The sequence below is a fragment of the Paroedura picta genome, chromosome 2 (genome assembly GCF_049243985.1).
Source record: "Paroedura picta isolate Pp20150507F chromosome 2, Ppicta_v3.0, whole genome shotgun sequence".
Lineage (NCBI taxonomy): Eukaryota > Metazoa > Chordata > Lepidosauria > Squamata > Gekkonidae > Paroedura > Paroedura picta.
In genome coordinates, this window is record NC_135370.1 from 41,883,827 (window position 1) to 41,910,095 (window position 26,269).

A 26,269-nucleotide genomic window follows, 5' to 3' on the forward strand; every position below is an offset into this window, starting at 1 on the left:
ACTACCCAAAGTAGCTTACAAACACGTTTTCCTTCCTCTCCCCACAACAGACACCCTGTGAGGTAGGTGGAGACAAAAGAGACTCTTGACAGAACTGCTCTGTGAGAACAGCTCTAACATGATTGAGACTAATCCAGTCACCCAACTGGCAACATGTGGAGAAATGGGAAATCAAACCTAGCTCTCCAGATTAGAGCCTACCTCTCTTTAACCACTACACCACATTGGCTCTCATACGGGTTCTGGAAGGGTCGCTAAGACCGTTTATGCACTAGGTTTCATGCCGGGCTGCATGCTGGAGTTTTAGTCATGGCAGGCTGCCCCACCTCTTCCTGCACCCACATGGGGGAGGCATTTGGCCTGGTGCTCCTCATCCACCCCCGATTTGTACTCCTGCATGAGAGCTGGGGCAGTGAAGTTCCCAGTGCATAAACGGTCTAAGAATGTATAAACTTTGTTAAGAATGTGTGACAACCAGGAGAAAGCATATTGTTTGGGAGAACTGCGTGGAAGTCCTTGAGGGCAGGAGGAATGTATATATTTCTCTAATCTCTTCCATGTGTGTTTTTCCTTTCTCCTTGCAGGCAAAAATGATATTTTTGGAGAGATGGTACATCTTTATGCCAAACCAGGGAAGGCCAATGCAGACGTGAGAGCTTTAACCTACTGTGATTTGCATAAGATTCAACGAGAAGACCTATTAGAAGTTTTGGATATGTACCCAGAGTTTTCTGACCTCTTTCTCACCAATCTGGAGCTCACTTTCAATCTGAGACACGAACACCCCAAAGTATGTAAGAGTTGTTTCTTATGTTGCTGAGTTCACATTTTGTTAACCTGAAGTCATAGGGATGGATCCCAAGGGCATCTTCTGCTGTCGGAAAGGTTTTCCATCAGCAGAAGGAAAAGAAGTTCAGCTAACTTCCTCACTACAGATCCCCCAGGTGAGCCCTGCCCCCTAGAACTAGCATTTCTGTGGCTTCCAGGGGGAGGTGGGGCAGGAGAAAGTTCATTTGGTCAACGGTACTTTGGACCCTGCTTCATAGAAAGGTAGCTGCTATGGGAATATAATTTCAGAATTTCCCTTCACTGGAGAATTAAAATAATCGACTTTCAGTTAATACAATTAATATAAGGACTAAAATTCACAAAGCCAAATTCCATAATGATGAATATTAGTGTGGGAAGTGGTTCCAGATCATTGTTTTTCATTTGTGGTATTCATCTTACCACTGAATGGTGGAGACACAAAAAATATAGTGCTTGAAAACAGCATGAAAACGTACTTTGATACAAACGGGAGTAGGAAGATTCTGGATCAAAGAGCTACAATTATGTGGATAAAAAACTGGAAATTCTACAAATTCACTGTAGCCTCTTGCTATGCTGCATTAACTCTTGGGTGCAGTTGGATCCCTTTAAGTTCAGTGTTTAATTGCTGTGGGTTACCACTTCAGTTAGCCTGCTTCCCATTCTTTCTTTAACCCTTCGAAGAGCATTTCTGTTCCTAAGACACCAACTTAGGAAGATACCATAGGATAAAGCCTTCTTCTGAATTTCCATCGTATCATGCCAAGTCCCAGGACTGCAGCGCACCATGAGCAAATTCTGGTTGACCAGAAAAGGCAGCTAATTATCATTTCTTGTGAGGTGGTGCTCCTTGCACTTTCTGCTTCCTTCCTCATCCAGCCGAATTCATATTAGTTGATTCTCCTTCTTGGCATGGACTCCTCTAAACCTCATCTCCCACAGTAACAGTAGATCAAAGCCAATAGCCCAACTTGAGAAACACCTTTGTGGCTGCAACCTATCTGGCTGGGTGGCTTGAGCAGAGTCGCCTGAAACTCAACCCCTCCAAAACAGAGGTCCTGTGGCTGGGGGGTAGGAGAGCGGGCCAGGAAGCACACCTTCCCACCTTGGCAGGGACACAACTGGTCATCGCGTCCCAGGCCAGGAATTTGGGAGTGACCTTGGATGCCTCACTATCGTTGGAGGCCCAGGTCAGGAAGGTAGCCAGCCAGGCATTTTTCCATCTTTGCCATATTAATAAATAATAATAATAAATAATAATGATATCCTGAATGTGAGCTGTCACATCTCTCCCTGGGATCAAGACCATCTTGCTGTTGGTGTCTGTGTCAGGGACTCACAACCCAAAGGAGGGAGGTCTGGTAGAGGATGGGGAAATTGCATACCAGGTCCAACTTCTGCCATGTTGTTGCTAAAAGATGAAATGGAAACATAACCTTATAAGGCACAGTCCATCCTCCAATAGGACGTGGTTGTCATAGTGCTCAATGATTGCTAGAGCACGCTCCCCTCTTTACCCCTTCCTGGTGGCCCTCAGGTTCATGTATTTTGAAGTGTGTAGCTGCAACAAGGCAGTAATGTAACCCTCCCCTAGTCTAGGAATCCTCCCATCCCTAGAGCTCAGGAGACATTAGTCCCCTGGCCAAGGGATGATCATTTACCCCATGGGACCTTGTCAGGGAGTGTGGTGAAACACTTAAACAGAAGCCCTGTTTATTATATTTCGACCCCCCTTTGCCACTGCAACTATCCCCTGGAAGAAATCTGTTCCTGCATTCAGATTGGAGGGGGATGAATAATTACCAACACACACTGCTTCCTTATCCTCCGAAAACAGCAATGGGTAAAAAAGGCAGCCTGCAGACTTCTCTCTGACATGCTCGTTTGATATGTTGATAGGGGGATTTTAAATAGGGAGCGTCCAGATCCAGTGACCCCTCCGCCCCTCCATTTGAAGCAATCCAAACCTAGCAGTGCTTTCTTCTTGCCTGCATCAGCAAAATGTTTTCTGTGACTCCTTGCTGTGTTGGAGGGTCATCAGCACTTTTAGATCCTGATTCTTATCAAGGATGTAAAATATAAATGCCCCTGAAATTGTTCATCGAAGAAATGTAAGCATTCAAAGACGAAGGGAACCAATTTTCGTTGTGGAAATACGATCTCAGTTCTGCTAAATCAAAGAAGGAAGAGCTAGAAGAGTAAATCAAAGAAGTCTGTAATTTGCCAGCCTTATTGTTTTGTGATGCAACTTTTACTGTGTAATTAAACATCATAGCTAATTATCTTCAGCTACTACATTATTGCGTGCAATTATATACATCCCATAAGGGGAATGTCTTCAAATCATGTTGTACTTCACTTTTTTTATTTTAAAAAAAAACTTGCATGAAAATGATAATTTCATTTTGATGTAACAAAACAATATACTTTGGACTGTCACCATGAGATCGATGCAACCCGCTGCTATCATTACTCCTTTGTCCCAAGAGTGTCCCAGTCTTAAACCATTCTCCATTTAATCCAGATTAATTTGCCCTCCACAAATGTTACGGCACTAAACTAGCTGCATTTGTGAGGAACTAATCACATTCTGGCCTAGATGGGGACGGGCATGCCATCCTCAGATGCACCCAACCAGCTTGATGGAGCTCAGATGAGGGGTGGGATGTGGGGGGCAGTGCACATCCACACTGGCAATGTACAAATGAGGCAGCTTTTATATACTTAGGTAGCTACTCATGTGCACAGTTTGCAGGCCGAAACAGAATATCACTGTGAGTTGGATGCCTGGGGTCGTTTGACCCAGGTAGAGCGATAGCCATGTGGAATGGTGGGCTGAAGTGAATTGGGGAAAGGAGATGAAATTGGTTCCTCCTGCCTTCTCCATGAATTAATGGAAGAAGCACCACTGATGGAAGAGGCAACAAGCTTGATTTTGTCCACTTCCTCCTCCGCATTGCAGCCCACCACCAATATCTAAATAAATAAATATAACTATCACTCTACACAGGCCTCACAACCTTCAGAATCAGCTTTCCTAGGATCAGAAATGGCTGTTGTGATAGGGGGAAACGCCATGACGGTCAGCATCTTCTGCTGATGGATTGCTGGATCCAACCTTAAAGCTAGTAGTAAACAGGCTGACCACCATGCCGATCGTGAAAGCAGCAAAACCTAGACAACTCCCTAACTCTGAAATGTGTCTTTGCAAATAAACCCAAAGGGGAGGGGAACCTTTAAAAAAAATGGACTGATGAGAACTAAATATGCCCCTCAAGGTCGGAATGTTGAGAGTCAGTTCAAGAGGGAAAGGTGTGAGGAAAACTTTTGTCTGCTCAAGGACCTGTAGATGGAGGAAGAGATAGTGGTGGTGTTTGTGTGTGTGTGTGTGAGGGGGGCGGGTCCGCCATGTGATCCCTGCAATTCCTCATAGGCCACTAGTGTTAGTATCTGTACAATCCATGAACTAATGCCCAGTGTGGAAAGTCAGATGGACAGAAATAGTGGGATGGGAATAATTTCTGAATAAGAGGCCTTGGATAGGGTGCTGCCTTGAATGGGAAACCAAGCTTTTAATGCAGCTTGTTGTTCGGTGTGGGACCAGGCATCATTGAAAGTTTCTCCCTGTGTTTTTAATGAAATTTTCTAATACTCACTGTTATGAACACAAGTTAGGAAAGTAGCTTCTGTTAACATTCCAACCTGCATAGAAATGTTCTCTTTTAAAGACCCCCATTTTTAATCACCCGGGTGAGCCCTTGTGAATGGTGAGCTAGGCCAGGTTTGCTTTTCTTTCCCTTTTCCAAATAGTTGTGTTAAATTGACTCTGCAAAATAAGTCTAATCTATCCTGTATGCATGTTTTGCCCTTCAAGGCTGACCTCGCCATAAGAAGGCAGAGCACCAACGGTTCCGACAGCAGTCAGCTGCGAAGGAGGAAGCTGTCCTTTGAAAGCGAAATGGCTAAAGGTAAATGTAATTGCTTCCAGGTTTGTGCCTGTTTCTCTGTAGGACTCCACAGGGTCCTGAACCCAACTTGCCCTAAGAACACTATTGTGTCTGTAGACCTGCCAAGGACTGAGCTTGAGGTCCATTTAGGACCGTAATCCTAAATTCGTGATTGGCCAGTGTGTGATTGAATCCCATTTTCCAGATACAGTCAGTTTGTTTGTTTGTTTATATTTTGACTTATATACCACTGCTCTCAAAGACTCACAGCGGTTTACAATAAAATAATAAATATGAAGAATACAACCACCCAGCCCACAAGTCCCCAATGTATTAAAATATGACAGTTCTATGGAGTAGTACCCGATCTCTTCTCCCTTGCCCAGCAGCAGAGTTCTTTCCTTAGGAGCAAGAGACTTGTTCTAATTCTAGTTTGATGATAACTCCGGGACCTCAGCCTGGCCTCAGCCATAAGCCTGGCGGAAGAGCTCCTTCTTACAGGCCCTGCAGAAAGCCAATAACTCTGGCAGTTTTAAAGCGAAACTGACCAATGGCATGCATTGGCGGGAAGATCCTTTGGTTCCCTGTTGAATATAAGTTGGCGTGTTGTGGGATTTCTCCAGTTCAGGCTTAGTTCAGTTTTGCCTCTTGTACCTTAGAGCAGGCGTCACAATAAAGAGCTGAAATGAACCCACGGATCTAACAAACATGTTTTTCAAAAGCCCATAGTACATAATCAGTGCTGATGTGCACTAATGTGACAAATAGTTCATTGGCCTTAGAATTCAAATGCAAAAGTCTTTGCAGTTAACCTCAACTCTCACTTACTTAGCCCTAAGCTGTCTGCAGTCATGTTCCAGCCGGATTGTGAGCGCACAGCATGGAAGAAAAACATCTGATTTTTTATGCCCTACTTTTCATTACTCAAGGGAGTCCCAAGGTAGCTTGCAAACACCATTTCCCTTCCCCTCCCCACAACAGCCACCCTGTGAGGTAGGTGGGGCTAAGAGCTCAAAGAGAACTGTTATGCGAGAACAGCCCTAAGAGAACCATGACTGGCCCAAGATCCCCCAGCTGGCTGCATGTGGAAAAGTAGAGAATCAAACCCAGTTCTCTGCTGCTCTTAACCACTACACCATGTTGGCTCTCGTGGAGTACTCTGCCCTGGAGTAGTAGCCAGACTTCAGCGTGAAGCAGCAAGGAGCAGAGAGCAATCAATAATTAGTCAGAATAAGAAATTGCAGGACTGGGACTATTTTCCCAGAGACCTCAGGAAGCTGGTCTGGCAAAATCAATCCCAGCTTGGTGTAGGAGTTAGGAGCGCCGACTTCTCCACATGCAGCCAGCTGGGTGACCTTGGGCTTACCACAGCAATGATAAAGCTGTTCTGACTGGGCAGTGATATCAGGGCTCTCTCAGCCTCACCTCCCTCACAGGGTGTCTTGTGAAGAGAAGAAAGCAAAGGTGATTGTAAGCCGCTTTGAGATTCCTGGTAGAGAAAAGTGGCATATAAGAATCAACTCTTCTCCTTTTTCTCCTTCTCTTCTTTTTCTCCTCCTCCTCCTCCTCCTCTTTCCTCCTCCTTCTGAAGAGGGTATAATACACACAGTAGAAGGGCTCAAGAAAAATCTCCAAGTTTTTGTTGATTTGGGGCGGTTCCCCCAGTTTGAAGGGAACTCAGGATGGCTTTGATGAAGGGAGCCACCAGGAGTAGAAAGAAACTGGATGAGAAGAACCCAGGGACTGAAGCAGAACACGCAAGAATAGCTCGGACTGTGAATCAGCAGAAGGAGCAGAAAATGGCTGCCAGCCTGGAAGGCATCAATGAGGAAGAAGGGAATCCACCGCCATCCAGCCCAAGCATGAGTGAGATGGCAAGTGAAGGGATCTCCTGGAATCAGGAAACGTTGGTGCACGTAGAGAGACAAGAATTGGTGGGGGGAGGAAAGGTGGTGTGGGGAAAATATAGTGGAAAAAGTGAAAAAAGCTCTTTAATAGGAGAAGCGATGAAAGCAGAGGCCAATGTGGAAGGGAAGGAAGACAGGGGAGAAAGCGCTGCAAATTGCGGGGAGATTATGACTCAGATGGAAAATATAGAGGAAAATATTGAGAAAGAAAGAGGAGAGATCGAAAAATTAGAGAAAGAAATGTTAAAGTTACAGAAGCAGGCAGGGTCTTTAGACTGTTTGAAAGACTAGAGCTCACTTTAAAGTGAAAGACAAAGCTAGGTAGATCATCTCAGTACAAATTATTATGAACTGGAGAGGAAGCTTAAAGAATTAGCTAAGGCTGGGAAACAGCAAGAAGGGGGAAAGAGAGGAAATAAGGAAAATACAAAAGGAAAGCAAGAAGGCTCCCCCAAAACCATAAATTTTGAGGCATCTGGAAAATAGAGGAGGTTTCCTGGCAAAACCCAGGGCAAAGCAGAGAAATCCTGAAGAAAATGAAAACTTTCCTGGGGAACAGGAGAGTGAAATGGAAATACAAGGAGGAGAGGAAAGTTTCATTGAATGGGCAAAAAGTCAGCAGAAATGGGGCGGGGGAGAAAGGGAGAGAAAATTCCAAAGGCTAGTCAAAAAAGAATTGGAATTTAGAGTCCAAACAGGAGGGGGGAAGGGGGAAGGAAGAAAACCTCCCAAAGGAAAAAGGTTTTAATATAGTATTGGGGGAAGGATATATAGCTGTCATGTAAGGAGTTCATAGTCTGAGGAAGAGTGCTTGCGCTCGAAAGCTCACGCCCTGAATAAATCTTTGTTGGTCTTAGTGCTACTGGACTCTGATTTTATTGTTCCAGTATGTACAGACATACCTGATGTCGGCAGGGTCACACATCGCACAAATATACTCACTGACAGAAAGTAGCATGACAGAGGTGACCAGAGAGACGATACGTTGTCTGGTGGGGACAAACTTTCCCTTTGAATAGGGCAGTCTTTTATGCGCCGATAGAAGAAGGAGGTTTAGGGTTGCCAGACATGAAGGCCCTTTTTCTGAGCTGCTTTCTGAAGGCTGCTTTTATAATAAGGGAAGGAGGAGAGATCAAATGGGATCTTTTTGAAGCTACCTGGAAGGAGAACTAGTGGCTCACAAAAGGGTTTAAGGGCAGATGGATCAAACCAACGGCAGCCAGTCTAGAAGACCTTCCTGATTATATGAGAGAGGCAGCTAAAGAGATGGACCTAAAGGTGCTGGTGAGTGCAGTTACGGGAAAGGGAGCAGTAAAAGGAGGAGAATCGGCTCAACTGTATCAGTTGCTGGTATGCCAGAACTATCTGGGTCTGTTCGAAGAACACCTAAAGAAGAAAGAAGGGTATTTGATCGACCCCGTGGCGCAGGCGGAAAAGAAACTGGTTCAAAGAGAAAAGGATCCCTTATAATCTATGGGAGTCTTGATGGCAGGCCTACCACCAAGTATTGAATTTGGGCTGCATGATCAAGTGAATCATAGAATCATAGAATCATAGAGTTGGAAGGAGCCATACAGGCCATCTAGTCCAACCCCCTGCTCAACGCAGGATTAGCCCTAAGCATCCTAAAGCATCCAAGAAAAGTGTGTATCCAACCTTTGCTTGAAGACTTCCAGTGAGGGGGCGCTCACCACCTCCTTAGGCAGCCTATTCCACTGCTGAACTACTCTGACTGTGAAAAACTTTTTCCTGATATCTAGCCTATATCGTTGTACTTGAAGTTTAAACCCATTACTGCGTGTCCTCTCCTCTGCAGCCAACAGAAACAGCATCCTGCCCTCCTCCAAGTGACAACCTTTCAAATACTTAAAGAGGGCTATCATGTCCCCTCTCAACCTCCTTTTCTCCAGGCTGAACATTCCCAAGTCCCTCAACCTATCTTCATAGGGCTTGGTCCCTTGGCCCCAGATCATCTTCGTCGCTCTCCTCTGTACCCTTTCAATTTTATCAACGTCCTTCTTGAAGTGAGGCCTCCAGAACTGCACACAGTACTCCAGGTGTGGTCTGACCAGTGCCGTATACAATGGGACTATGACATCTTGTGATTTTGATGTGATGCCTCTGTTGATACAGCCCAAAATGGCATTTGCCTTTTTTACCGCTGCATCACACTGCCTGCTCATGTTTAGTTTACAATCCACAAGTACCCCAAGGTCTCGTTCACACACAGTGCTACCTAGAAGCGTATCCCCCATCCAGTAGGCATGCTTTTCATTTTTCTGACCCAGATGCAGAACTTTACACTTATCTTTATTAAATTGCATCTTCTTCTCATTTGCCCATTTTTCCATTGTGTTCAGATCTCGTTGAACTCTGTCTCTATCTTCCGGAGTATTTGCCAGTCCTCCCAATTTGGTGTCATCTGCAAACTTGATGAGTAGTCCCTCCACCCCCTCATCTAGATCATTAATAAATATGTTAAAAAGTACCGGGCCGAGCACCGAGCCCTGAGGTACCCCGCTACTCACCTCTCTCCAGTCTGATGGAACACCATTGACAACAACTCTTTGAGTGCGGTTCTCTAACCAATTCCCTATCCACCTAACGATCTGAAAATCCAGATTGCAGTCCTTCAACTTATCCATCAGAACATCATGGGGAACCTTGTCAAAAGCTTTACTAAAATCCAAGTAAATGACATCAACCAAATTTCCCCGATCCAGCAAACCTGTTACTTGGTCAAAAAAGGAAACTAGGTTGGTCTGGCAGGACCTGTTGGAGACAAATCCATGCTGACTTCCTTGGATCACCAAATTGTCCTCCAGATGTTTGCAGATCGCTCCCTTTAATATCTGCTCCATTATCTTACCCATAACAGAGGTCAGACTCACTGGTCTGTAGTTTCCCGGGTCATCCTTCCTCCCTTTTTTAAAGATTGGAATAACGTTTGAAGATTGGAATAAAGTGGCTAGCAGAATGGAACAGGCTGTGCAAAGGGCCGGAATATGACTCTTCTAGCAATAAAGGGAGTGAGGAAGAGACCAGCCTTTTCTCTTCAAATGCAACACTTCCAAAGAAGTATGGAAGAAAGTGGGGAAAGATCCTTCACTGGCCAGAAATGGAACATCAAGACTGGGAGATTGTCATTTCTGGAATAGAACCATGGAACCAAGAGCAAGGGACAACGAGGCCACTGCAATAAAGCGAAAAGAACAGATAATTTAATAAAAATATTTTTACCTTCAAAATATTTTTCCTCCTTTTCCTTCTTCTCCTCCTCCTCTTCCTTCTCCTCCTCCTCCTCCTTCTTCAGCAGGTGCGTATAATCCCAAGCGGTGCCTGGTAATGGACAGGCCCCCATAGCTCAAGTGGTGGAATTTAAAATATAGGCCTGGGAGCTCAGTACTGTGAGATGGACCCTGTAATCTCCAGTGGAGAATGTCAGGAGAGGAGGCAGCCTAGGGTTGGGTGGTTTGTACTGTGATACTATTAACTGGTCTTGAATTGTACATTCTGCTTTCCCCAGTGGAGAATGCTAGGAGAGGAAGCCCTCTTGGATTTTCTCACCCAGAAAGTCTACACTGGCATTTCCAGGATCAGAGTCGAAATGATCCAGGGCACAAGTTATATATTGTGCTCCCAAAAAACCTCCTTGCATGAAGAAGAAGAGCTGGTTTTTATACCCCCACTTTTCACTACCCGAAGGACTCTCAAAGCATCTTACAATCGCCTAAGCTTTCTCTCCCCACAACAGACACCCTGTGGGGGAGGTGGGTCTGAGAGAGCTCTGAGAGAACTGCTCTATGAGAACAGCCCTAAGAGAACTGTGACTAGCCCAAGGTCACCCAGCTGGCGGCATGTGGAGGTGTGGGAATTCAAACCCGGTCTGCAGATGGGAGGCCGCTGCTTCTAACCACTACACCAAGCAGTGAAGACATATCACTTGAACATGTGTTTTATACGTCTGTAATGCAGAATGAGACGTTGCAGTTGGGAAAAAGGGGGGAAGTCTGTTGGCTCAGGGAAAATGATTATCTAAAAGCTTCCGGTGAGACATTCATTGCTAAACCCTTCAGAACCTCCTCGCAGGTCTGGGAAATGCCTTTATTGTTGTGGCTTTAATGACCTTGTAAATAGGTACTTCTGTTTGTTAAAAGCTGGACTTGAAACATATATGCCCATCTTGCTGCATTGCACAGGGAGGCCTCTACTGCTGAGCATATGCCTCTCGCACCAGGGCATTTCTGCTCTTTGATGGACTTAGGGCTTGCAGGACCGAGAGCTGCTAGAGCTTGAACTCACTGTGCAGCATGTTAGCAGAATTTGAATATGCAGGGAGCACCAGGCTGCTTAGAGAATAAACTAGTTTTTATTCAAAAGAGAACTATGTATAGAGAGAGAGAGAGAGAGAGAGAGAGAAACCTAACTAGCTTGCTGCTGTCTGCAGTCATTCTTCAGAAAGCAAGGGGAAGTATGCAAAAAACAAACAAACCCCAAACCAGGAAATGTCCCACTGATCCAATCAGGACTTTTGAGGAGCCAATTTGACCATAGTTCCTAGTCTAACTATGCTAAATATACTTCTCCTCTATTGCCCCCCGCAGGACATCCTTCATATTGTGCTCAGTTATGCCCATTAACCTTTAGCTTGATCCTTAATTTGACTGGTAGCCACTGTAGTTGGAGGATGGGCCAGATGTGGGACCTCCACATCTGCTATGAGGACCCTGGCCGCTGCACAGCAAACAATTATCCTCACAACAGAACAGAGAGGCATACGCACTGAAGACAGGGATAGGATCCAAGCCAGTCCGCTGTGGTCCCCCTGAGCCTCTGGTGCCGTGCTTTCATGGCTCTGCATCCTAGGCAAGGTAGTTTTCAGCTCAATAGCTTATCATTTAGTGGAATGACATTACCTTTCCCTCAAGGAGGCGTTTTGAAGCACAAAGCCGAGAATGACAACCAAACTGTCAAGAAAATGCCTCCATGAAATATTTAGACTGCTCTTCACCAAATAAAGAAATCTTCTGACAGAGGTGACTTCCTGGACTGACCTTCACCTTCTGTGTGAGAAAACACACTTTGACACCTGAAGGAGGGAAAAGTAGCCTTCTAGTCTGCACCTGCTGTGGCATTGTGAGTTGCTTCTCCAGGGTGGCTGCAGAATGGCTTTCATCAGCTCAGAATTAAATGCAGGGTCCCAAACCGTATTGTTACCAGCTTGGAGAGCTGTTCTAGTTAGATCATTAGTGAAGTTCTGGATGTCAGAGGTATGATAATACTGAAATTAAACACTGTATAAGACTTGGGTCTAGAGCAGGGGTGGCCAAACTGTGGTGGCATCTGGCAGGGGGTCATGGTAACTGTAGTCCATGAACAGCTGGAAAGCCCCAATTTGGCCACCCCTGTTCTTGAGGAATATATGTATGTATGTATCTGAAGAAGCGGAATGAAATAAGTTCATAACTGTTGTACTTGTCATACTGTAATGTTTAGCCTTTTCCATACACTGTTTAGAATCATAGAATCACAGAGTTGGAAGGGATCTCCTAGGTCATCTAGTCCAGCCCCCTGCACTATGCAGGACACTCACAACCCTATCGCTTATCCACTGTAACCTGCCACCCCCTTGAGCCTTCACAGAATCAGCCTCTCTGTTAGATGGCTATCCAGCCTCTAAAAATTTCCAAAGATGGAGAACCCACCACCTCCCAAGGAAGCCTGTTCCACTGAGAAACCGCTCTAACTGTCAGGAACATTGTGAGCTGCATTCGCCTCCGCCCGCACCAGCGTACCCCCTTCCACTGCCTTGCATGTCTGCCCGCATCAAGCAGCTTTCTGGGCCGTCTGCACCTCCCCCCAATCTTCACCCTCACCCCAGCTCAGCACCAGCCCATTCTCCTGCCTTTCTAGGCCAGCGGCTGCAAGCAGCTCTCAGGCCAGTCATGGCTCGGTCTCCCTTCCTGCACCTCCCTAGCATTCCTCACCCTTGCCCCAGTTCTGAGGATGCTGGAAAGGGGAGGGGGGCCATCCCTGATTGGAGGAGGCCGCAACTGCCTGTTCACATACACCGCCACCTTCCTACGGCTTCCCACTTGGATGGGGGGAGCCTCCTCCCAGGGCTAACCACAATCTGCTGCCGCCTTCCTGTGCCCTCGTCGTCTTCCTGCAGCCTCTTTCTCCTCACCCAGCTGCTCGTTCCATATCGTGCCCTCTTGCAGCCTCCATACAGCATCCGTGTGTGTGTGTTTGTGTGCTGCCGGCTCCCAGCCTCCATCCAGCGTCTGTGTGTGTCTGGGGTGGTGATGGTGGTGGTGTTGGAAGCCACGCTGCCCCAGTTGATGGGTTTGCCAGGTGTGTGTTGCCTGCTGCCTAGAGACCTTTTGAAGGACTTGGGACAGTTCATGGGGATGAGTGGCCTTCCCAACTGACCAAAGCCAGTAGACTGCATCACTGGTGTGCATATGCCCACAGAGACGCCCTAAATCACAACAATCCCACCACGTTCAGCACAAGCCACCCCTGCTACGATGTGCAGTGACACCTGGAACATCACTCCACTAACCACCCTAATGGCCTAACACCCATTGTGTTCCTGGGTACAACAGGCTTTGCCTCTAGTCAATCATATTCCACAATTTCCATTGAAATGGGAAAATGCTATTTCCATGTTGACTGTTAATACAAAAATATAAGAGGGAGAAGAAGAGAAGAGTTGGCTCTTATATGCCGCTTTTCTCTTCCCGAAGGAGGCTCAAAGTGGCTTACAATCACCTTCCCTTTCCTCTCTCCACAACAGACACCCTGTGAGGTGGGTGAGGGTGAGAGAGCCCTGATATTGCTGCTCGATCAGAACAGTTTTATCAGGGCTGTGACGAGCCCAAGGTCACCCAGCTGGTTGCATGTGGGGGAGTGCAGAATCGAACCCGGCATGCCAGATTAGAAGTCCGCACTCCTAACCACTATACCAAACTGGCTGTTTGGGAGAAATGAAGCAACCTAAACGTGGAGGCCTCTTGCCACTGGTTTACGCACGCAGGAATCTCTCAACCCTTGCTAGCTGGCACACGAACATGTGAGCAAGCTCCACTGGAAAGCCTGCATTTGAGGTGCTGTGAGGAAGGATGACATTTTGGTCTGTGTCAATTTTTCTGCTTGGGATTTTTCCCCCTCTCCTCTCTGCAAGGCCATCAATTCATACTGCAGCCATGGATGGAGAAGAACTGGTTTCTTTTGTCATGCTGATATGTTCCTTCACCTGAGACCCTCTGAAAGCCTATTTCTTCTTGATTTATGGTTTATATTAGCTTTTGTTCCCCTGGAACACAAAGGGTGATATTTATTGTCCCTTACTTCATGTTAGCTGGTACTGGTCATTTCTATGGCAACTATTTCTGCTGCAGCTTCATAGAAGCTTTAGATGATATCTACTCAGAGTGGTGGGTTTTTTTAATCCTTTATCTCTTCTACCTTAACCAACAGCAAAACAAATCACTTCAGCAATTAATTTGTTTGCTTCTTAAATCATCTTTGAAGTAATTGTATACCAACATCCTAATCAAACTTTCATGTTTTTTTTTCTTTTGACATCCCAGTCATAACACAGATGTTTTTAAAATTCTGTTAGGAGTATTATGTTTTCAAATCTTTTAAAGGTTGTTTTTAAATTCATCAGCTTTTGGACTTCTTTATGCTGAAGGGATCTGCCAGTGTCATTGGGTCTTTATTTAGAATCCACTGAATAAGTAATAAATGAATCAATCTTTATTTTACTAGCCTGCCCTTCCAATATAGCTCAGGTTGGGTGACAACATCATTAAAAACAGTAATTTACATTAAAGCATAACGCCCCCCCTTCAACATTTTTACCATTGAGAAACCCCTGAAACATTCTTCAGGCTTCAAGAAATCCCAGAAGTGTTACAATTGGACAGAATATGGTTGGGAAGCAGAGCTGGCTACACGCCCACCTAGGGCTCCTCCTCTTCCTATCTCCTCCAGGCCCATCATTGGCCATTTTTGGAATGGGGTGAATCAACATGTCTATATATGGTCATATCCCCTGATAAATGTTTAACAAATTTAAAATATATATACAGAATTCATTAACTCCCACCCATTTGGGAAAACCTTCCAGGGCCATCACGAAAACCCAGAGTAAATGTTTCAATTTAATTACTGTTTTTTTAACTAAAGCATGTGGTGCCCCTACAGGGACATCGTAGGTCGGGGCCGGGTAGACTGAAAGGCCCGTGCTGTCAATATGCACAGCGCTGGCCTGCCCCAGCCCCTGCAGGCACCCATGGTATCCTGGCATAACATGGGCCTCCTGTGGCCCTGGGTTTGGGCCATGCCCACACTGGTGGCAAGGGCATGCATAATTGGGGATTTCCCCCGCTGCCCTGCTGCCGCCAGCGCAGGCATTCTGGCCCGTGCATAATGGGTCCTAGTCCTTCATCTTAACGTTTCTGGATACAGTGACTTGTTTTGCCTTCATCTTTCAAAATCCTTTTGTGTTTTCTGTAAAATGGGTACAGTATTTTAACATTTCCTGAGGATATAATGAACATCTTAAAGCACCCAGAAATGTAAATATCTCTATTACAGGAAAACCCGGTTCAGTGGAATGGATAGCTGTCAAATACAACAATGCATTTTATAAAAATTTAGATTAGATGGTAGCGCTCACAAGTAGATATTTACTAATTTACCATAGAACATATGAATACTTTTACTTGCTAAAATAAATGAAACCTGGATTTGTGTCCTTAGAAGACAATTTGGATATCAACGGCATTTTAATGGTATCAACTAAAATAATTAAGCTCACGAACCCTAAATCATCTGATTTCATTCTCTTGGTCAGTGGACTAAAATCCAAGGCATATTCCATCCTCAAGGCAAACAACATGCCAGATAAACTTTCCAAGGCTGTAAAGCAAGCACTAATTGGTTTGGTCTGTATATTCAAAAATGTGAAGTTTGACTGGAGTAATTCTGCATAGGATTGTTCCGTAAGAGACTGACTGAACTATGAAACCAAAAGTTTCTGGTTCAAATCTCAGCCCATTCATTGACTTACTGAAAAGCCTTGGTCATCTTTTTCCAATCTTCACATTCCTCATCCCCACTCCAGTCATTAATATATAGGGAATATATCTGATAACTCCTGCTGAAAGGCTTAGATAGTATTTAGTATTTGTTTACTTTATGCATTGCCGTTCTGTTCACTGAAGACTCAGAGGCTATTACTTTTCTTCTCCATTTCATCCTCACAACAACAACCCTTTGGGGCAAGTTAGACCAAGAGTGGATGACTGGACCAAGGTCACTTACTAAGCTTCCGTGGCAGAGTGGGGATTCGGACCTGGGTCTCCCAGATCCTCTCCATCACTATCTGTGATTCTGAAAAAAAACTTCTACTTGAGATTCTGGAGAGCCACTGCCAGACAGCATAGACGATACTGATGTTGGTAGATTTTATGGAGCTTCACGTATCCATGTGTGAACTGGATAACTGGCAACTGAAGCTAGGAATTCTCCATTGAAGAATATTGTTATTAAGATATTCTGAGAGGATGTGGGAGTTCCACTTCTGATCTGTGATGACTCAGTATGGGTATGAACCAGCTCATGAAACAAAGTTGGTGATGAATGTTGGCCTGCTTGTGGCTTGCAAAGTGAAGTTCATGGCAGGTCAACTGATACAAACTTTTGAGCTGTTTGTGGAGGTTAGTGCCAGTAGATACATTTCCAGAGAGACTGTCTCCGCTCAATCAAAATATTTACACAATTTCAAATCAAGAACTTGGAGGGCATGTACAGAAGTGGGGGGGGGGGGGTCACCTGTGACTTGGACCAGGTAGATTCAGCTCACAGCTGTATGATATGATAAAGCTTCACATATAAGGTCATTGGAAGGAAATCATACTGATTGAAGCAAGACTTACTTCCAAGTAAAATACACATATGATTGTGTTTAAAGGCATATAACTTGTAACACAATCCAGTCACCGCCTAGATCCCTTTACCTCGCATGTGTAACAGCATATTGGGTGGACTAATAAAGAATGTAAACCAGATGGAGAAATTCTCCCAGGACTCTACTGCAAAGGGGCATCGAGACTGCCATCGTAAAACATGCTTGAAATAAATCATCTGTGCTAGAAATATCTTTCATTTCAAAGTCTGCACAAAGTAGCATGAAAGCAGATGCATTCCCCCCTCTTTGTTGGACACACATTGGCTGTTTTTGTTCTGTTTTTATTTTAAAGCTCAGAGGTGCCAGGTTCAGCCACTGCAGAGGTGAAGCACAAGACTGGCTTGAGGAAATCCTTCACCCTCTCTGCAATGTTATCCCTAGTTATCCCTAGCTGAGAACAAATCAGCTAAATGCTATTGCAACTGCTTCCCTGCAACCTCAAAAACCCATGGCATGGTACTGACTAAAGTATTTTTTTTCTTTTGCAGATGATGACAAAGAGGACAGGGGCTCGGCAGATAACACCGGGCATTATCAGGGTGACCAGAAACATTTTGAAGAGAAGAGAAGCCGGTCGTCATCTTTTGTGTCATCCATTGATGATGAGCAAAAGCCCTTGTTTCCTGGGATCGTGGACTACCCATCGATAATGGGCAAAGCAGCTGTGCTGGATTTTGAAGAGATGGTGCATGTCACAGAAAGAATCCAAGCTGAAAAGAGAAGTCATTCTTGCAAAGGTAATCGATGCAAAACATAATTCACAGTTAAGGACCCATAAGGAAACAAAATACAGTGGTGTGATCTTAACGGCATGCATGGAAACATTAAACTGTGAATATTTTCAAATACAAACCTCTGGTAGGTAATCCCTCTAAGCACATAATTATAAGAAGCCACAGGAAATTGTTACAACCTCAGCATAAGAAAATACACTGTGGCATAGCTGCCAAAACCAACCAAAAATTCAAAGGTGCATGCAAAAGTTGTCTTTTTTATTCAAGTGGTATATGTTATTCTGCAATAACATGCAACAAGGCTCCGGTGCGGAATACTTTGTTTCACCTCTGCTTTGTGATAGTATATTTCATCTGACAAGATATGAAATATGAAAAATACAGAAAATACAAACAGAATCATTGCAATATCTAGAAGAACAACTTCCCATGAATTTAATACATTCCAAATGCTTACCAGCACAGACAAAAAACTGTGGCTCCCAAGCAGTGTAATACCCTGCATTGCATGGATCCAGTCAGTTGCATTATGCGGACCCAGAAGCCACCATAGCGAAATACATCTTTGCTAATGGCCCCCAGCTGAATGGAGTCAGAGTTAATTGTAAGCAGCTGAAGCCAATTACCTGAGCTTTGACTGCAAACAAGCTGACAAACCAATTGGCATTAGCTCATATTTGACAGCTGTCAAACCACTGAATCATCAGATCAACTTTACAGTGCTATTTTCAAAAGGATATTTGAGACCAGACATTCAAACCCTAAAAACATGTAAAAATGATGGATTTCTATTGGGGTTAATTTTAGAGTCGAGGTTATGGTTACCTTAGATATAGATATGATTGGGGAGTGGTTAGGTTATTAGTGTTAAGACTAGGGAAGAGTTAGAGTCATGGTTAGGAAGCCGATCAGACATATAAATATGGTTTCCATTATTTTACATGTGAAATATGTTTAAAAACTAGGGGCCAAACCTGTTGCATTCAGGAATACAACAGGTGTTAGATTGGGGAGGGGGGGTGGAAGAACTCTATGTATGGCCTGGAAAGGCTGGAAGCCCCAGGCAGGGAACTCACCAGCAGGGACAGCTCTCATACAACAGGGATCTGCAGCTTCTGAGCCTTGGAGGGAACTGGAAGGAAGAGGGGGTAGTCAGGGGTGAGAGACAGAAGGTGATTGGCTAGCTACTGGATAGAGAGGCAAGCTGATTGGAGAAGGAAGCACTTAGGGGTGGGACAGCCACTCTGAGTGAGTGTTAAGCGCTGAGTGGCATTTAAGCCATGAGACACGCTCCTCCTCCAAGGCCTTACCAGAAATATATTATGTAGATTCATACTGGCTTTAAATATAAAGTTAGGGTTAGCTTAAGTATGATTCTGATTGAAGAGTGGTTAAGAGTGTCTCTTGGGGCGAGGGAGGGGATGAGAGCAGTCTCTTCTTGTGTATGCTGTCTTTGCTCATTCTTTATTGTCAGGACTTCTACCGGAACGGCATCCTGGCAATGTCTGTTTTCAATGGAAAACAACTTTCCTCAGTGGGAAGTCTTAGACATTAATTCAAAATAAATCTTACAATATATTGCTTAAATGCATACAGAAATATGGTATTGAATATGAAATTAAAACACAGTACCTCCAATTAGTCAATTTTTCTTAATGCAATGGATCACTATCCAACAGATTGTTTTAAATCTTCTTAGTAATCGTATACAAATGACTCATTGGCCTAGAATAAAACTCTGTTGATCTTAAAGGTGCTACTGGGCTCAAATTTTGTCACTGTCCTCAGAACAGGGAAAAATCAAAATGAGCCAATTGGAGGAAAGAAGGGGAACTATTTAGAGTAGAGGGAGGTTCCTAACTTTGCTATTCTGGCTAGCTGTCCCCTTTACTGCCCCTGCAGGATTTTCTAGGCACTACTTTTATATATATGTATAGTAGATCTTGCGTATTCCAGCAAAGAGGACTCACTGGAAAAGATATTAATGCTCAGGAAAGTTGAATGCAGCAGGGGAAGAGGAGAGCCAGATATGAAATGGAAGGACAATAACAAGAACCTCAGCTTGCAAGACCTGTACAAGTCTGTTAATTATAGAATATTCTGAACCTCAATTCATAGGGTTTCCAGAAATTGGAAGTCACACAAACACACTGCATGGAAATCTGCTGGCATGGGGATAAATATAATCTCTGGGTATATGACATCCTGTTCAGCTCCTAGTAAAGGGGCAGGATATTCTTTCCCCACACCCAGTTAGCCACGCTGTGGTTCAGGCTTCCTCTGCCTCTACCGTGGCTACACTCCTCAGCCATCATTTTCCACTGTGTTCTTTCAATCTGTGTTCTGCACGCGTCAGATAATGCACTTTCAATGTGCTTTTGCGGCTGGATTTCCCTATGACCGTTTACGCACTAGGAACTTCACTGCCCCAGCTCCCATGCAGGAGCACAAATCGGGGGCGGATGAGGTGCACCAGGCCAAATGTTCCCCCGTGCGAAGAGGTGGGGCAACCTGCCAAGACTCAAACTCCAGCCTGCAGCCCAGCATGAAACCTCCAGTGCATAAACGGTCTCTGTGATACAGGAAAGTCTACTTCTAAACTGCAGGGAATGTCAGCAACTGGTTTTGAGCCCCAATTTCCCTGAATCAAAGTAAGGACAGATTTGTCGGTCCACCTGCTGGAAAACCTCACAATACCCCCTTAGACAGCAGCACAAAATCCTGTGATAGATGCTGAGATATTCCATGCCGCACATTAAAAGCAGTTCATAAATGGCCACTGTGAATGGGTAAAAGCGCATGGAACTGATTTATGGCTGGCCATTATTTATTTCGCTACGATATTAACCGTGAGATGCTGTCATAACATACCTTAGATCGAAAGCCTAATTCACCGAGGACTGTTCACGTGCGAGCCCCCTGGGAGCCCCACAAGAGTCATTTTAATGGGCCATGCACTGCAAAGATTTATTATCCAGACTTATAACGATCCTTTAATTTAGCATAACGTGGCACGGCGCTCACAGATCTTCATGAGAAAAGGGGAACAGGACTGGACAGTTAATACATTATGGACTTGGGAATATGCTATCGAAATGCCAACATACATCAAGGACTCTTTGGTTAAAATGAGATTTGTAGTGGAGGAGGCATCAGCCCCCTCGCAGCATTGCCCCCCTGTCTCACCATCACTTCACATACTGGCAGGGGGAAAGATGTGGGGGGGGGGGGCTCACTTGTCACATCTGCTGCCAAACTGGGAGTCAAATCATCACATCAGGGTGACTCTCTGAGAAACTATGGGATTTGGGGGGTTGAGCCTAGGGAGAGGGGAATTTGGGGAAGTGAGAGAACTCAGTGGGGATGTGATGTCATAGAGTTCTCTCTCCAGAGCTAGGAGAACTGATCCCAGTAAAACTGTGCTTCCAGGACACCTTCCACCCATGCCTTGGAGGTTATCATACCTGTGGCCAAGTGTAGAGTCAGTTTAGCTGTGAATTTTTAAACCTCATTTTAGTTAGTTGTGAGTTAAAGTACACAGCCTGATGTTTAACTGTTAGTTTACACATTCCACAAGTGTTTGTTCCCGTGAGTAGGAGCCAGCTTGTGGTTAGGAGTGTGGACTTCTAATCTGGCAAGCCGGGTTTGATTTCCCGCTCCTCCTCCACATGCAGCCAGCTGGGTGACCTTGGGCTTGCCACAACATTGATAAAGCTGTCCTGACAAAGCAGTGATATCAGGGCTCTCTCAGCCTCACCTACCTCACAGGGTGTCTGTTGTGGGGAGAGGAAAGGGAAGGCGACTGTAAGCCGCTTTGAGACTCCTTTGGGTAGAGAAAAGTGGCAGATAAGGACCAACTCTTCTTCTTGTACATGGTGGCACCACAGACAGCACATAATGCAGAAGTGCATGTTTGAGGTGCTTCCCGCTTGTTGCTGCTGGAAAAATCTGCCAATGAGGTTTGAGTTTCAATGCAGTGTATTTTAGACCAAATTTATCCAAGCTTTGCAGGTTTCTAAAATTTCACTACCATGGCCTTCAAACAGCCTCATGACCAAATCAGACGCCAAGAGTATAATTTTTGCCAGTACCACCTGTGGTTCCACCACCCACTAGCTATTTCTTCAAGGCAGGCTTGTGTCGGAGATGGCTTGAAAGTATGATAAGCAAAGTGAAAGCACTTGTGTGAACTTCCTCTAAGGTGGTGTTCTCTCACAAGTGTGGACTTCCATTCAAACAGTATTGATGTTTAGCTGAAGTTTCAATCTTGATGCTCTTGACAGACATCAACAGCAGGAGAATCTGGGAGGAGGATCCCAGCAGGGACCACCAGGAGTCGTCCAGCCAGTCCGTTTTGCCTCATGTCACGTGGGGCGTCTCTGAGACGGACAGCGAGATCAACTATGGAGAAGTGGAGCAGAGGCTAGATTTACTTCAAGACCAACTGAACAGGTAAAAAAAATAAAGTATGCGCAGGAAAGGTGGACCTTGGATGCAGCTGATAATGATAACATAACATTTATATACCACTTTAGCAGGGCTTAGCCAAGGCTTGTCAGAGCTTGGTAGCTAAGCAGGGTTGGCCATGGTTAGTACTTGAATGGAAGACGACCAAGGAAGATTGGGGTTCCATGCAGAGGAAGGCAATGGCAAACCACTTCTGATCATCTTTTGCCTGGAAGACCCTGTGGATGGAGTCAGTTGCAGCTTTATCCTCCACAAGTCAACTATGATTTGATTGGTCTTTTCAGCAGTAGGAGTGGCTTTTATTGATCTGTCCATCCTCCTGTGTACCCTCCCAGTTAAGCATTGTTCCTCAAGGCTTCAGAGGTGCTCTGGGATGGAAGAGGTGGGAAGGTTCCATTTTGCTGGAGGTGCTCCACTACCATTTGGTTGGATATGGCCCAATAAGCTTTATCCTGAAACAATCCCCCTCCCCCCGCCCTTGCACAACATTCTGCATCCAAGATCCACCCCACTGGATAACTGGCCCTACAATTGTAGTTGAGACATCTTTCTCCATGTTCTTCTAGGCACAAAGTGGCTATTACCGTTTCAAGAATACATTCTTCAGAGAAGGCTTAGAGTAGATCATCTTTGTGCAGATAATTCCCCCACACTTCCAAAACACTTTGAATGGCAACTCTGAATGGCAACTCGTTTAGGGAAATACTTTAGGGATATTTGTGAAATTGTGACGGCATGGGAAAAGGTCATATTTAAAGTGTGCCTTACTTGTGCAAAACGAACACTTGGGAATTTGCTGTATCTGCAAAGGCAGCTTTTTAAAAATTCTGTAACTCCAATATTCTATACCAGATTTTCCTGAAATTTGGCCCAATGTCAACTCTCCAGTATGACAGAAAATAGATATAATCTACCATACTCACCCCTAAAGTGGCAATGAAAGTAAGCCCAACGTATTTATCTTTATAACCCCTCTCACGTAACAATAGAAGATTAAATTTGAAGAAAGTCTTTGTTAATAGAAACCTGGGGAAACTAATTTCATCATCTCTCACATCTTGGAGAGGGGGAAAAATCACCTTCCTCAAGACACAGTATAACTGTACTTTATTTTCCTTTCCCACATAAGTAAAAATCATCTTCCAAGAGAATACTAGAATCAATGTGTCTGAACTCCAGTAACTCAATAGTAGAATACAATTTGTTCCAGACTAATTCTTTATTAAACTCAGCATTTCTTGCGGGTGCCAGATATCAAAAGAGAGACAACCTCTTCAACCCACACCCTAATTTCCTGGAAATAACGTAATTCAAGCTTAATGTGTTCAAGCGTCAATTTTGGTCCTAGATTAATAAAAACGGGTAAGGTCACCAGCAGGTCTACCTTCTTCCCCCAAATTTATTAACTGAAAGAGGCCAAGCTTTAAATCCAGGTAAAATAATTTTGCCTGAATCAGTGTTGACAATCCTAGTTTCCAGTAAACAAATAATCTGTCTCTTAAGCAGTTTTTGGAAACATTCCCTCAGGGAAACAAATGGGTCAAACCAGCAATATCCTACAAAAGAAGAAAGAGTCAGCTATTATCCCCTGACTCCTCTGGGGAAGAGTCATTTGTCCCCTCAAGAGACACCAGTCTACTTTGGTAAGGAAACATTCATCTTCTCATGAATGAAGAATTTGTTCCCCCCTGAACTTTCACTGAGTTTTAATGTGATGGGGCAACTTGAAGACCAACAAAGTTTTATTCAAGGTATAAGCCTTCATGCACCCACACACTTCCTCAGATAAAATTGTTGACCTTAAAGGTGTCACTGGATTCTAAATTTGTTCTGCTGCTTCAGGCCAACATGGCTGCTCACTTGAATTTTTCGGTGATTGTTCTTCATACAGACCAGACTAGAGTGAATAAGAACAGGTCTACTGGATCAGACTGTCTAGTCCAGGAGTGGCCAAACTGTGGCTGTCCAGATGTCCAAGGACTACAATTACCATGAGCCTCTCACAGCAGGGTCTCATGGTAATTGTAGTCCATGGACATTTGGAGAGCCACAGTCTGGCCACCCGATCTAGTGCATTTTCCTCTTTCTTCCAGAATCAGCTAGAAGGACCTGGAAAGTCTGTTAGCAGGGCAGAAAAATCAAAATAGCTTCTGATGTTGCTTCTTGGAAACTAATGTTCAAGCACCATTCAGGTCATCTAGTTCCTTGCTCAATGGAGGATCTGCCTAAAGCATCCATGATAAGCATCTGCTTAGATAAGTATCTGTTCAGCCACTGCTTGAATACTGCCAGTGAGGGGGAGCTCACCACCTCCTTAGGCAGCCAGTTCCACAGCTGAACTACTTTGACTGTGAATATTTAAGTCCCTTTAAACCCCTGCTTTCTTTTGCTCGCAAAACCTGTAAAACTTTAAAGAGATTGCAAAAGACCACCCAGAAAACAGCCCCCACTCATATGTTTGGAGCTTTTTACTGCAGACTGCCTGAAACAGCTGAATTGCTGTGCTGTTTTTCTGGCTTCCAGCAAACTCCATTTAAAGGGACCGCAGTCTCTTTCAACAGGGTCTGCAAGGCCATAAACCACAAACTGGTTCCGTTTGCAAAATGGCCACCGGTTTTTGGCCACCGGTTTGTTTCCGGGTTTGATTCATACTTCGACCCCAACCACAAACCAAACCCAAATTCATGCCCATCCCTATTTTGCATTAGCTTGTAGAGCCACCTTCCTTCCCAGTGGGATAAATCTTAGAAATAAGTGCAGAAGAGACTTATGAGGAAACAAAGCTGCCTCTGATGAGACACTGGCTGTTATTCAAGATTGTTCACTTTTTTATCCCCACCCCAGAATCTCATCAGCATCAACTTTTTTGCCGTGAGAAATAGGCAAAGTAACCCTGGATTGATGAATTTGGTTTCTATTAGTCCTTCAGTGCTCATGGACGTGTCACACAGCTCATTTGAATAAGCAATTTAAAACCAACTGAAATGCAAACTCAATTGCCTTTGCTTCTGTGAACCAATAAATCCTGAATCGCATTTTCCGGGGTAAAATAAAAACCAGCAAGATTTCATGCTATAAGACAGCAGGTAGCAGAATGCATGCAGAGAGATCTGCCTGCTGCCTGATTGCTGGTACAGCTACAGCCGTTTCAAGTGATCATTTGCAATAGAGCAGTAGAACAAGAGCAGAGAGCTAGACTCATTTATGGACCAGTGACTTGGGACCACAGCACTTTGAACATTAACAAATAGAGGGCTTGCTGCACATCAGTTATCACGTTTCAGGACAGGAGGTTGACTCTACTACTTGACACAGAGACCGTTTATGCACTGGAGGTTTCATGCTGGGCTGCAGGCTGGAGTATTAGTCGTGGCAGGTTGCCCCAACTCCTCCTGCACCCACACAGGGGAGCATTTGGCCCGGTGCTCCTCATCCACCCCCGATTTGTGCTCCTGCATGGGAGCTGGGGCAGTGAAGTTCCCAGTGCATAAACCGTCAGAGAGATCTCAAGTAGCAGTTCTGGGAAAGATTTAACAGTACCTGGCTAGATGGACCCAATTTAATTCCAAACCTTGATTTTTTAAACAAGCTAGGGATTTTCAGGGAGGAGGAGTTGTCCCCAATCAGATGGACCTGTTTTCTGCATTAGTCATGGTGACAGAAATGCTGTAGGAAATTTGAAGTTTCCTCTTGACATCTGTTCTCCCCGCAATCCAGTACAGATCTGTCAGGGGACCAAAGGTGTCACTGTACCTGTTTCCTCAGCTAGAGTGGCACATCCATCATCGGAGAGGGACTGGAACTCACCAAGAAGGCATGTTTGATATTTTTGTATGTATTTATTTATTTTCCTAGATTTTTATATCGCCCTCCCATACGGCCCAGGGCGGTTTACATGGGAGCATCGTGGGATACATGACATAGAACGTCATGCACTAATAACAGTCACTGCAACATATCAATAACAATTCCAACAGGAAATATAAGTGTAACAGGTTACCATAATTAACTCATTGAGCAATTTCAATAGAACAGCTTTAACAGAACCCCTAGGGAGGTCAGAAATATATTTTATATATATTATATAAAAAGGTACATCCCACCTTTCTGCCATCATAGGAGCCAGGCAGGTGGCCACCAGATTTAATTTAAACCCTTCCAACAAAGTAGGTTCCCCAACCCACCAAATACGCTGCCTTAGAGGGGGGTGGAGTCTCTTTCATTGGCAGTTTTTAGGAGACTGGATGAGCACCTGTCAGGATTCTGTGATTTTTAAGTCCCCTAGACCAGGGGTAGTCAACCTGTGGTCCTCCAGATGTCCATGGACTACAATTCCCATGAGCCCCTGCCAACAGTTGCTGGCTGGGACTCATGGGAATTGTAGTCCATGGACATCTGGAGGACCACAGGTTGACTACCCCT

The 26,269-nt window shown here is 44.6% G+C and overlaps 1 protein-coding gene across 7 annotated transcripts in view; it reads left to right on the forward strand.

Moving 5' to 3' along the window:
• The window catches only part of KCNH7 (potassium voltage-gated channel subfamily H member 7), a 372,812-nt gene that overhangs the window by 339,767 nt on the left and 6,776 nt on the right, over positions 1 to 26,269 (forward strand). For all 7 annotated transcript variants that reach the window (XR_013228058.1, XM_077319889.1, XM_077319890.1 and 4 more), the window contains 4 exons: positions 585 to 790; positions 4,685 to 4,778; positions 17,135 to 17,383; positions 21,664 to 21,832. Coding sequence is in view for 6 of the 7 variants with exons in the window: in XM_077319889.1 (XP_077176004.1) it covers positions 585 to 790; positions 4,685 to 4,778; positions 17,135 to 17,383; positions 21,664 to 21,832 (718 nt within the window). In the remaining variant the exon portion in view is untranslated. The remainder of the gene's footprint in view (positions 1 to 584; positions 791 to 4,684; positions 4,779 to 17,134; positions 17,384 to 21,663; positions 21,833 to 26,269) is intronic.